At 37.1% G+C, this 13,187-nt stretch overlaps 1 protein-coding gene across 1 annotated transcript; it reads right to left on the reverse strand.

Annotated features, from left to right (window-relative positions):
* Positions 1 to 426: 426 nt before the first annotated feature.
* On the reverse strand, positions 427 to 12,409 carry LOC114309997 (HMG (high mobility group) box protein with ARID/BRIGHT DNA-binding domain-containing protein). The gene is made up of 6 exons (XM_028255879.2): positions 12,145 to 12,409; positions 5,450 to 5,528; positions 2,951 to 3,110; positions 2,726 to 2,866; positions 1,744 to 2,150; positions 427 to 1,126 (listed from the first exon to the last, which is right to left on the reverse strand). Exons 1-6 carry the CDS (start codon positions 12,387 to 12,389, stop codon positions 575 to 577), a joined length of 1,584 nt encoding a protein of 527 aa, XP_028111680.2. The 5' UTR covers positions 12,390 to 12,409; the 3' UTR covers positions 427 to 574.
* Positions 12,410 to 13,187: the final 778 nt, after the last annotated feature.

A 13,187-nucleotide genomic window follows, 5' to 3' on the forward strand; every position in this document is an offset into this window, starting at 1 on the left:
GATTTTTTTTTTCCTAAAATAGCATTTTCCAAAAACAGATAATTCAAGGTCCAACTACCAAAATCTAAACCAAAATCTAAATATGATGATTTTGTATACAACAGGGTACAAAGTAAGAGAATGAAAATTTACAAGTGAAACTATGTCAAAGTCTTCAAAACCCACAACCAAACAGATAACTACCAATAAATAAGCACTTACATATATTATCTTAAAAACTCACCCAAGCAAAACCAAATTTGCACCTCAACACATCTCCACCAAAAGGTCAAAATGCACAATGCAACAGAGAAAATTCACTGATAAAAGTTGGGGCAGCATTGTGCCTCAGAACGTCACTTCAATCCAAAATCATATCTACCAACACAGCATTACAAAATTGTCCAAAGTTGGCAAAGCTAGGAACACCATATAATCTAACACAGCACCATGATTGTACAAACACGATAAACAAACATCTGCAAAGAAATCAATAAAACCACATACTACTAGCATATATCTAAATCCAACTATGCTCAAACAAGGTATGATGATGACCTATAGAGGCTAGCCTCCTACACCATAGAAAAAACACTTACTGATCTTCACTATGCACTGCTTCTTTTGCTTCACTAGAAACCGAACCTCTCTGTTCATCGCTAGGCAATGGTTCTTTCCCTTCAGAAGGCATTGATCCTTTCTCTTCCACAGCTACCGAGTCCTTCTTGGTCTCTTGCATAACAATATCATTTGAGTTTTCCAAGCTCTCGTCTCCAGCTTTGTTGACTGCCCTTTTCTTATTTGGGTGCAGCTCGAAACCTTCTTTGTCAACTAAATCTTCCATGCCCATGTTTTCAGCACCGAATTCCACTCCTGGAGATGTCTCCGCATCATCTGAGTCCTTATCTGCACTTTTATCTTCTGAGTCACTCTTACTGCTAATCTCATTTTCTGGAGTTTGAGGAGACTCCCCACCTTCAGTTACAATTTTCTCACTACTTTCCAATATGTGCAAATGTGGCACGGGAGATCGTTGCTGTATTGGCACCGCGTTGCTTATGATTTGGCCTGTCCTTAATCTCTCCCTGTAATCTTCCATCTCTGTTCTGTATCTTTCTTTGTCCTTCACAGCTCTATCCTGATAAACCTGAAACAAAAACCACGAATGAAAATAATAATAATAATACTTAGATATAATAGAAGTCAAAGACAGCCAAAGGGTCAAATACACAAAGTCCCCAAGTATGCGTGTTATGTGTCATTTTGGTCCCTCATATTTCAAATGTGTCAATTTGGGTACTGCCTATTAATTTTGTCATCAAATGGTCCCTACCTCCGTTTCCGCTTGCAATTGATAACAGGAGTAGGAGTATTTTTGTCAAATCACCAGTGACACTGAGGATTATTTAATGCAATTTAAATAAGTTGGCGACCACATTAACATAGTTGATATATTGGGGACCAAAATGAAACAAAACACGTACTTTGGAGATTGAGAGTGTATTTAACCCCTTTTTTTTCCTTCTCGTTTTGCTGATGTGTAAAGATGTTGTTACAAAAGTGGCTGCACTTCTGTTATCGATTGTAGACAGAAACAGAGGTAGGGATCACTGACAAAATTAATAGGTTGGTAACCAAATTGACACATTTGATATTAACGCATACTTTAGGATCCATTTGCGTATTTAACCCATAACCAAATTATAGTATAGCAAGCAAGTAGCATTTATAGCATACAAGAGAATTGGGTATTTTTGCACTTACTGCTTTTTCAGGTTCTTTCATTTTTGTCCACAATTCACCAATCATCCTGCTGATCTCTCTGTCCTTCCCCGGATGAAGTGGTTTCAACCGAGCATGTTGCTCTGCAAAGAAAAAATTATATCCGCTTCTGTTGGGTTTGGGATGAGCAGGATCCCTCTTTTTCATCTCAGATTTCTTCCTACGCCTGCGACGAGACATGCCTGATGCTGCGGGGGTATTATTGTCATTATTGCTAGCAGATGCATTTTGATGTTGTGGCACTTGGCTTCCCGGGTTCTGCGGAACCATATAAAGTACTCCTTTTAGCAGCTCTGAGCCAATTCTGACAGTAACAAGATACCCAGTCTCAAATTTCCCATCAATGACACCAATCGCTGGAGTTCCTGTTGATGGCGGCGCTGAAGTTTCTGCAGCCATTAGAGAGGGAAGGCATTATTTGATTTACCACAGATATGCATCAGAAACACAAGTAAATGGTTTGTGAAAAATTGAAAATCCAAGATAAAACCCATTGACGAGACAAATAGCATTGCAAGGTATATACTCACTTCAACTCAACAATCATCAATCCTATGACACATTATTAGAAGCAACATTCCACCGAGAGAAATTATAACAGAAAAAGAAAACTGGCACAATAAAGCAACAGGTTAATATTTGAGTACTCTTGCAAAATTCCAAGTCCGGTTGCCATCTTATAGAACTCTTTCAAAGAGACCATTATATAACAAATGCCTTAGCAACCTCATCTTGCAAATATCTGAAAACTTTTTGGTTTTATTAGGGTGAAGCCGAAACTGGCACAGCGATTTTCAGAAAATTAGGATACGGACATGATGGGAATACAACAAACAGAAATATTTTTTATATTTTTTTACTTGCTATGCATATGAATATTACTCCTCTCATCTGTGAGGGAGTCTTGATGTAATCAACACTTTTTTATATTTATTGGTAGGGACAAAAGAAGAAAAGGGAAAACCTCCATGCGAAAATTCTGCCACATTAGTTCTCAGCGGCTGCAATCCAGCTACCAGAAATTCAGTCATTGGCGGGCTTGGCAGCACTGGTTCAGCCAAAGCCCGAGGTGGAACAGGTGGAGAAGACAGACTCTGGGAAGGATCTGCAGAAGAATTTTGTTCCATAAATGGGAATTCCACAAGAAAAATAATAATCATGAGGGTTTCAAGAGATTATGTGCACGCACCAACAGATGGACTCCAACCCTTGGCCTTAAAAAAGTAAATTTGCTCATAGTGGTGAAGCAATGTCCCATAGTATTTACGCAGCACGAAAGAAGCATTTGTAGCTGTGGAGGGAAAACTGAAAACAGCAGTCACTTCCTTCCATCTTCTTTCTTTGAGTATCTGTGCAGCTCAATTTGACCACAACAATTACTGGTAAACAAATCAACATTTGATAATACTTTAAAAGAAAGTTAATAACAAAATCACAATCTACAGGTCATCTACAAACTCCATAACAGAGTGAATAAAAGACTATACTGATCTCTTTGGTTGCATAAGACATGAGAAAAAGAAAGAAATTTTGAAGTTCAAAGATCACTGTTGTGACACACAATGGTAGTACAGTTCCTAATTTCAATTCTTTCCAACAAAATTTTTGTAGACCAAAACCACAAATGGTCATAATCACGGTTATCAGAATCCCGCTCTAGATCTTATGATCCATTTGAGTACAATCGATCCGGATCGTGTAAAATTTATCTTTCGATCCTGGTAATAGGGTCTTATAAGATCGTGGAATCCCAATCCGAATCCGATTTTGTATTGTACGACATATTTTATAGCCCGTTGTTTTGTATTGTATGACATATTTTATTGTAAATTTTATGTTTGTTGTCTAAACACCAATTTATGTGATCAAAATAGATAATAAAAATTAATTAATATTGAATCAAATAGACTAAAAAAACAAACTAGGAAATAAACATTCAAATATTGCGGTAATTTAAAAAAATTAACTAATCGAAAAAACAAACTTAGCTTTAGTGGAGTCTAAGGAGGGTAAGATGATTGCAACTTTTTCCCAATTTTTAGAGAGATTATTTTTGTGACTCAAATCCACTCCACCAGGGATGCTAACGACAAACCTTATCATTCGGTTAAGCTGCACTTTTGAGTTCTTAATCTATTTTCATATCCAACTTCGTTCAATATTTTTTCTTCACTTTTTATGCATTATTGTAGATTGTAAAGTATTTTGTTATAAAATTCTTCTTATTCACCTTCTTTTTTGATGAAATACAAAACTTTTACTATCGAGTTTACTATTATATAATATTATATGTACATTGTACAAAAAGTATTATGGCCTTGTTTGGTTTGTATTTGAGAAACATGTTTTGAGATAAAAAGTACGAAAATTTGTTTGGTTTGGTTTTTTTTCAAAAAATGTTTTGAAAAATTATTTTGAGAGAGAGTTTTGGAAAAAGTAATTGATTTGATGTGTATGAGAGAGAAATTTGTTTGAAAAATTTGTAAACCAAACAAGTTTTGAAAAAAAAATTTGAAAAAATTTGTTTGGTTTGATTACTTTTGAAAACTTATTTGTAGAGAATTTTTCCCAAAATTTTTTGAGAAACACAAACCAAACAAGGCCTATATTTTTCACAATATCTTCACTTCTTTTTAATAGAATATAGACTCATTTTTGTGTAAACTTTTTAAGAAATGTTTATTTAAATTAAATTGTTACGTAATTTGTCTTTTTCGGTAAGATCTTACGATCATTGATCCGATTCTACGATCCGATCATATAAAACACCTCCAACGATCCAACGTAGGATCCCGAATTTAACAATCTTGGTCATAATAGATACTAAAAGGGAACAAACAAAAATGATAAAAAAAAAAGGAAGAAGAGGAAGTATATAACAAAGGTACATCCAGTCCCAAAATAAAAATTCCCGTATGAATTTGGAAGTTATTTTCAAAATCATATTTTCACACTATAGGATGATATTTGGTAACTCATTTGGAAACTGCATTCATAGGTTGCAAATGTGCACATTTTGATTGCAAATTGGGCTATCTTTTTATGCTTGGTGTTGCTTGCAATTATTCATTATGTAACACCTGATGAACTTCACCTTAAAAGCCACAAGTAATTTCATATCAATAGAATCATTGTGAAACATTATCCTCATAACCTAAAGTTGGCTTCCAAAAAAAAAAACGAAACAAATATTAGACATAAATTGTTTTCAAGGTGAAAGCACTAAGGCGAGGCAATTTATCCCTGCCGAGTGAAGCATGAGTTACAAGGATAGCACATAAAAGCCTTGTAAGAATTAGCAAAAAGAAAAAACTTACAAACTTTAGGATTTTTTGAAGCATGTGATAACAGATAAACAAATGTAAATAACCAACATTACCTACCCCTACCCACAATATGGGAAACAATAAATTTAGAGAATCACTAAGCAAATGTGAAATAGTTCAACATAGACAAACCGTTAAATATTCAGAAAAATTGTACGCAACTTTTTAAGAAACCGTGATGTATAACCAAACCAAGAAGAAAAACTGTTAAAACAAAGCCAGTCAGACTAGTGGTATGCCACACAAGTTTAGACGTAAAACAATGTGATAAAGCATTACTAAGCAGTAAGCACCATAAAAGATCTTGCCTTGATAATTCAAGGGTTCCAATTAAATCAATAAGAAGAGAATATCACTACTACCTTCTCAATACCACCACGAGTAGTGACCTCCACAAAAAGCCGATGCAAGTCTAGGTCCTTCCCCCCTATAATAGGGATCCTACAATAAGCAAACATACACAAAACAATGAACTACAATGGCTGAAGAAAGGACTCCAGCACAACAGCAATAGCATGGAGAAGAAAAAATAGTTCATGCTAAATATTAAATGCTGCAAGAATCTACAAATCAAATCCCGTTTCTAGTGGCAAAATTGCAAGTCAGTAATGGCAGTATTTTCAATATGCATTAAAGTATTCTTACAATACAATAGACAATAGTTATAGGTTTTCACTTACAATCTTTTGCCTTTTCTTTTATGTACCACGCCATCAAAATGCGAAATGCTCTTTTGCAAAATTCTTATTCTCCATCTTTTTTTCTTTTTCTTTTTTTCATGAAATGCAAATCTTTTACTACCAAATTTTCTTTTGTATGATGTTTATATTTACAAGGTGCATTATATTTTTCACAATATTTTCATTTCCTTTTAGTGTAATTTACATTTATTTTGAGCCTACTTTTAAGAAAATGTTTTGTCATGTAAAATTATTACACATTTACAAATTATTTTTCACAATGTTTCCTTGATCCAATTCTACAATCGTATACCACGTCAACCCTTCTATTGATCCAATATAGGATCCCTATTTTGACAACCTTTACCTACTTCACTCCACCACAATAAATCGGAGGGGGATATACTTCCACAGCAAAGTGTTTACATAACTACAACTTTCTAACACCCTAGATGGTAATTTTCAATATCTAAATCTAAAATGTCACTCCACTATGCCAAAATTAAATCAATAAATAAAGTAAAAATACTTCAGAGCACTAGAGCAAGAGCTCTAGAGCAAGCACAAATGACGTGGCGCCCATTGCGCCCACTGTTGCTAACTTGCCATTTTTTCTCTCTTTCTCATTTTTGATTCTCTCTCTGACCTCTCTCTTTCATCCTTCTTCTTTGCTCACACTCGACAGTGAGAGATCGGCGCCGACACATCACAACTGAGAGAGAGAGAGAGAGAGAGAGAGCTGTTTAGAAACAGAGCTGAAAACATTGATTGACATGGAGGGTTTTGCCTAAAAACTTCCAAAGCCGCACCAAAAATGTCCCATTTGAAGGTATCAATCAAAATTTCTAAATGAAAAAAGACCTATGAACCAACTTACAAATAGATTTACATGATTTCAAGAGAAACCCACATCAAATCCAATAGATAAAAAGTGTGAGAAACACATTTCAAACAAAACCCATGAGACAAAACAACATTTGTCAACAACCCAAGTGAAGAAAGGTCCCAAAGAAAGAACACCATAAAACCCCCATAAAAGAAACAGAGGCATTAATGGCATGAAAGCAATAATATACCAATTCCTTGCCAAGCTCAATATCAGCATCTTGGTAGCTACTTTTCTTCCCCTGGCTACTCCCACAGAAGACACAAATCCTCTTGAACTTGGACTGCTTCATTTCACTCTCTCTATCCATTCTTCTCTCTCTCTCTCTCTCTCTCTCTCTCTCTCTATATATATATATATATATATATATGTAAGAATTTATGTATTATTGATTGTTATCTGATGATATTTATTACAAATGGTGAGTGGCTCATTATATAGGAGAGGGTGAGTGTAGTAGGTGAGGAGTAGGTGAGTGTAGTAGGTGATGGTAAATTGGTGGTAGGCGATGGTAAATTTTAACAGCCCCCCGCAAACTCAAGGAGGATAGAAACTAACCAACTTGAGTTTGGAGAGAGTAACAAAACAAGAAAATACATAAAAATAAAAGAGGATAAGAGACACTGTATGGTCGTGTCAGACCATTGGTGAAGACACTGGATGGTGGTGTCATAACGTTGTAGAGGACACCGTATGGTGGTGTCATAACCATGTAGAGGACACTGTATGGTGGTGTCATAACGGTGTAGAGGACACTGGATGGCGGTGTCAGACCGATGTAGAAGACAGTTTATGGGGTCATGTCGGACCGTTGTAGCAGACAGTTTACGGGGTCATGTCGGACCGTTGTAGCAGACACTGTGTGGTCGTGTCAGACCGTTGTAGAAGACAGTTTATGGGGTCATGTCGGACCGTTGTAGCAACTAACCGAAATCAATGTCGGGACAGTTTACAGAGTCTTGTCGGACCCTTAAAAAGTCGCACCCTCAAAAGGTGTGCCCAATCTTTCAAAAGGCGTGCCATCAAAAGGCGTGCCCAATCCATAAAAAGCCGTGCCATCAAAAGGCGAGCCCAAGTCATAAAAAGATGTGCCGGACATGATGGCGAGGCACGTGAGTGCCTTGGCTGGCGCGCCCGTTTGTCGTCTGGCGTCAAGTGGCGCGCGATACGCGTGGCTGCCTCGCTATTTAACCAAGGTTGATGCTGAGGCTGAGGCAGACAAAAAACTTCTGAAAATCCTCTGAAAAAACTCTTCCTTTGCTGAGAGAGAAACTCTGTAATACTCTGTAACCAACCCGTCTCTGAAACACTCAGCAACATGGCCTCTTCTTCCCGTCCAGCTACCCAGAACATGGCCTCCTCTTCCCGTGGTCTGCTCACGCTCTTTCCAGAACTGAACGAGCCCACAAGAGAAATAACTGGTGCGGTGGCCAGTGAACCTCAACCAAACACCTCTGGTTTTGCTCCGTTGAACTTTCCGATGCGGTCGGTGGAGCAAAAAATGGCAGTGCAGTCGGATGTGGAAGCCAATCAGTATACCTTGAAGTCATGTGTGGAAACCATGACTGCGGTTACAAACTTGTCGAACCGGCTGCAGAGTAAGGCAAATGAGGTGCAGCAATTAAACTCCCAGCTGGCTCTGCTCCAACGCATGTATAAGGATGCGCGAGCAGAGATAAGTGTGCTAAAGACAGAAAACAAGGAGCTGAAGCGGAAGGCCACCGTGATGTTCCGATTTGGAGGGACACCATATGCTGCAGTGGAGGAGTATGGGGGAGTGAACGTGCTCGGCAGCGTGGAAAACACGGAGGCAGCACCGTCAAGGGCCGCCCAGGACGGGGGCAAGAAGAAAAGACCGGCGGAAGAGGCGAAGAAGTGAGGTCGATGTGTGACCGCTGCAGAAAAGAAAACAAATCTGTTGTTGTTGTTGTTTTTTTTTTTTTTTTTTTTTTTTTTTTTTGTGTGTGTGTTGTTGTAGAAATGTGATCGGGGTTAATTCCCTGTCATGAATAAAACGATGTGTGGTTTTTTTTTTTTTTTTTTTAAAATTATCACCCGATAAAATATTTTGTAAAGAATACTACTTAGAACACAAACCCCACGTAACAAAAATCAGATGTTTTGAAATAAAAAAATCTTCAGACAACTATCATAAGTGCAGAAAAGAAAAAAACAAAAATTTCAATAGTTCTTAATCATCTAGAGGAATACCAAAACACACTGAACGTAGCTCCTAATCAAACAAAGAGAATCCCATGTTAAAATTGATGTATGATTTTTTTTTTTTTTTTTTTTTTTTTGTGTTGTAGAATATTGAAGTATTGATGAAAAAGAAAGATAGAAAAAATAAAAATAAAATAAAATAAAGTTTTGTGAAAAATCAGTATAGATATATATATTGATGAATCAGTGGATATAGGGTGAGTGAAGGATAATAGTGTGGGAAATATATTATAATAATAAAAGATAGTGGGGTTGATTAAAGTGGACAACGGGACCAGAGAGAGAGATAGTGGGTTGATTAAAAAAAAAGATTGTGGGGGAAAGAATAAAAAAGAAAAGTATAGGTTGGAGAGTGGGTCACATGGGAGAGAGAAAAACAACATAATTGGGTGATCAGCTGGAAGCATGTGGATGATTCTGACAGGAAGAATGTTAGTATCGAGTATGTTGAGTCTGTGAAAGAATCAAATAGTGGACGAGTGTCTTTGGATGGTGGGAGCTCTAGCAGTGGCAGCAGCAGTTCAGATGACGAGTCTCATGTTATTGAGAAGAACGTGGTGGTGATAGAGTCAGGGGAATCAAAAGCAGATGATCCCAATTTGGCTGCCGAATCTGCTGCTTTTGCTGATTCAGTAAAGCCAGCTGATTTGCCTGAAGTAATTCAAGCTACTGATGGTGTTCCGGCAATGGATGCTTGTAATTTGGTTGTGGGAGAGCCAAAAGAAGAGGCATATGATCTTCTCTTGTAGACTCAGATAATGTATCTAAAACGGTGGTTCCAGTTGTGATGGATATGGGATCACAAACAAAGGAGGATAAAGTGGCTTCTAAAGCAGATGAGAATTCTTGAGTTTCTTCCGGCACTGGATTTGCAACACAAGAAGATCAAGATCAAGAAGAATAATGTGTGGCAGTGGAGTGAAGATATGTGTAGAGGTCCGGCGGGCGGCCAAGGCGAGGTTGCCGCCCGCCGGTGAAGCAGAATGACTAGGTTGTTAACCTAGCTCTGATACCATGTAAGAATTTATGTATTATTGATTGTTATCTGATGATATTTATTACAAATGGTGAGTGGCTCATTATATAGGAGAGGGTGAGTGTAGTAGATGAGGAGTAGGTGAGTGTAGTAGGTGATGGTAAATTGGTGGTAGGTGATGGTAAATTTTAACAATATATATTTGTCTCTATCTTCTGCACGTTTTGTTGGTTAGAAGAAATTGCAATTGGCTTACAAAAAGAAGAATCTGCCTCTCTCTCTCTCTGTTCTGTATATTGCTCTTGGTACAAATCTGCAAATGCTTTCAGAGCGAGAGAGGGAAGATGGAGAGGGAGAAGAAGACGGTGACGGAGGTGTGGCTTTACATCTGCCCCCTTTTTTTTTTTTTCAATGCATGAAACACATGCACTGTAATATGAATGTGTGGCTTTACATCCCTTGTTGGCTGCCACGTAAGTAGTGCTGCATTTAGAGCTCGTCTATTAGTGATCTGAATCGCGACTATAAATAAAGTTTAGTTCCAGTCTGTACAAGAGGTCCTTCAACCACCACATTAATGAGCAGACTAACCCAATTTTTTTTTTTTTTTTTTTTTTGCAGACTAACCCAATTGAGGAAAGAATTTTAAAGACAGTATATTTTTCATTAACAAATTGAGATATTTATCCATGTTGAAGGTTAACAGCAGAATTCAGGTTGTTCAAGTTGCATAGGTTGTGAAAGCCCCTGCCCAGGCTCTTTCCGAATTTAATCGGGTTGACAACTTTCAGTCGAAATCCTAACCAAATTTGAGATTATAATGCCCAATCCCTAAAATTTTGAGGCAAGAGGTGTGGAAAAAAATGGCATCAACTTGTAAGCATGATGACTTGGTAGGTATTTGTGCAAAACCTTGGCACAACAAGTCTTAACTTAACAAGTTGCTTCTACTTAATTTCTTTGACACAGTGGTTCATGGAAATGACTTCAGCTTCAATATGTATAGCTCCCTCAATAAAAACAGGTCAATAAATTTCTAAAGATTCATGTTCTTCATTAAGCAAAGCAAACACATTATACTTCGAGTTTGTTCTACAAGGAACCAGAAGAATTCTTGTTAAAGTAGAAACTACATTGTTGTGACCATGCATGGAAAACTGTGACATCCTTGACAAAGAAGAGTGACATAAATGTAAGCATGCAGGTCCTCCAAACTTCTATTGTTTAGAAGCGATTAGTTGACAAAAATACAAGCAATTAATGCATCACTGCTTCCACAATGAATATTTATAAATTGCAATTTGCAATAACAACGACAAAACTAAAATTAAGTCAGTTAAGACTATTAAAGTTTAAATGGTTAGCAGATAGTGGTAAAGTTGGAAGAGCTCAGGACCATTTTTATTAACTTAAACATGATTTGAATGAATTAGTTAGGCAGAACAAAGCCGTATGCCGGATTTATCAATCCCAAAACTGAGAGAAGTGCATTCAACAGTTATTCTGTAAACATCAAGCTAAACTCTGCGCTACTACTTCCAAGTTCAAGAAAATACAACCAGAATACTTTTGGGAGGTACATTTTGAACACAAGGGTTTAGTAACAAATATAAGCCCCTAACTCAAAGGATAATAGACACAATGATTCTTCAAAGTTCAATCTATACATTGTAGAGAAAGTGTCAAATGAAATGTCCATTTGGTGCATGGTTTTTTCCATTTTGCAGGAGTCCCTGTTTTCATCATTTTATTTTAACAAAATAAATGTTTCAAGAGTCAACAGGGAAAAGAAGTTCCATATCACAATGGAGGTGAATCTCCATCCTTGTTTTCTAAATGGCAAAAAATTATTGATAGATGTTAATAGAAAGGGGAAATCCATGATGTGCACCCCTAATGAAGTTAGGATTTTTTTTAAGTGAAAGTTACAAATAGTTGCGGTGTATGTTATACCAATTTGTGGGGGTAAAGTTAAAGAATAGCAAATTTACAGTACTCCTTAAACTAAAAGTTTTTTTTTTTGTGTGTGATGGTAAAAGTTATGTCATTTTATGGTTTATGGTACACAATTTTACGGTGCCGTTAAAGGCATACCATATGCATGCTTTCAAGGGGGAAATGGTGCACATAGTAACATCTCCCTAATAGAAAAAACAAAAAAAAAAAACCTACAGTTCTCAACATATAAACCATAAAGGTTGAATATGAAACACAAGATGAGATAATGAGAGTAAAGATTCATAGGAGTCCAAAACAACAGCATGAAAGTTGAAGAGAGAGCATTAAGCTTACATGAACTTAGTTCCCATAGTAGCATGGAGCTTCTCCAAAGTGTCCAAAAAAAGCTTTGGGTTTATCACAACATCCTCATATTTGGCAAGAGGAGGAGGGTATGGAAGATAAGTACGGGCTGCTTCTTTCTTGGGCATTGGGCTCTGGTTTGCAGCAGCAGAAGATGATGATGCCATTGCCAATTTCCCTTTACCACCACCACCTTCTTCTGTCCTCTCCTGCTCAACCAACACCCACTCTATCATTTACTTGATCTTCATTGCATACAAAATAACACAACCCAAAGAAGGGAAAAAAACACAAAGAACAATACTTCAAACAGAAAAGCCAAAGAAAAAAGATAAAACCCATCAAGAAAGAAGAACGCATAATTTCAAAGAGATGAGAGAATAGCCAAATACTGTGCAGAAACAAACAAACCACCATGAAAAGGGGACTGGAGAGGACAAAGGAAAACCACCTTGAAATCAAATTATGAATGTAGAACTGAGGAACAACAACCCCTGTTGGTGAAGTAACTCCCAGTGCCAAAGAGAGATATTCAAAGCCCAAGAAAAGTATACAGTACAGCATAGCTGGCATAGCCATGAATTTTTCTTCAGAGTACCAAACAGGAACAACCCATCAAAGCTCAGCCCTCTCTCCTAAAACAGAGAGGCTAAGAGAGAGAGAGAGAGACCCTTTTGGGCTTTGGTAATAAAGAAACCCCAGATGCACAAAAGTCTCTCTCCAGTCTCTCTATATATATACATGAACAAGTTTTCCAAAGTCTATATGGGCTATTTATAATCTTTGCCCTGACGTTCCCAAAGATATGACATCCAATTGGTACCTACCTATACAGAATATATATAATTACATATATACCTACACACATTCTCTCTCCTTCTTTCCTTTTCTCTGACATAGTTTCTGAACAAAGATATAGAAGATACATGGTGAGTTTGTGGGGTCATCAGGGAAAAAGAAAGTCCTGTCTCAATATGGACCAAATCTCACCTTTGCAAAACATAACCCCACAGTGGAATTTCAAATCAGCACTC

The sequence above is a fragment of the Camellia sinensis genome, chromosome 6, assembly GCF_055761805.1.
Source record: "Camellia sinensis isolate YWXY chromosome 6, ASM5576180v1, whole genome shotgun sequence".
NCBI classification, from domain to species: Eukaryota; Viridiplantae; Streptophyta; class Magnoliopsida; order Ericales; family Theaceae; genus Camellia; species Camellia sinensis.

Bases quoted from the DNA above. Each gene is read 5' to 3' on its own strand.
- LOC114309997 (XM_028255879.2), bottom strand. From the start codon at position 12,389: ATGATAGAGTGGGTGTTGGTTGAGCAGGAGAGGACAGAAGAAGGTGGT. The intron at 3,111-5,449 runs GTAGTAGTGATA...TGAGCTGCACAG, and splicing joins CTCGTGGTGGTATTGAGAAG to ATACTCAAAGAAAGAAGATG. The intron at 2,867-2,950 runs GTGCGTGCACAT...ATTCTTCTGCAG, and splicing joins GGGTTGGAGTCCATCTGTTG to ATCCTTCCCAGAGTCTGTCT.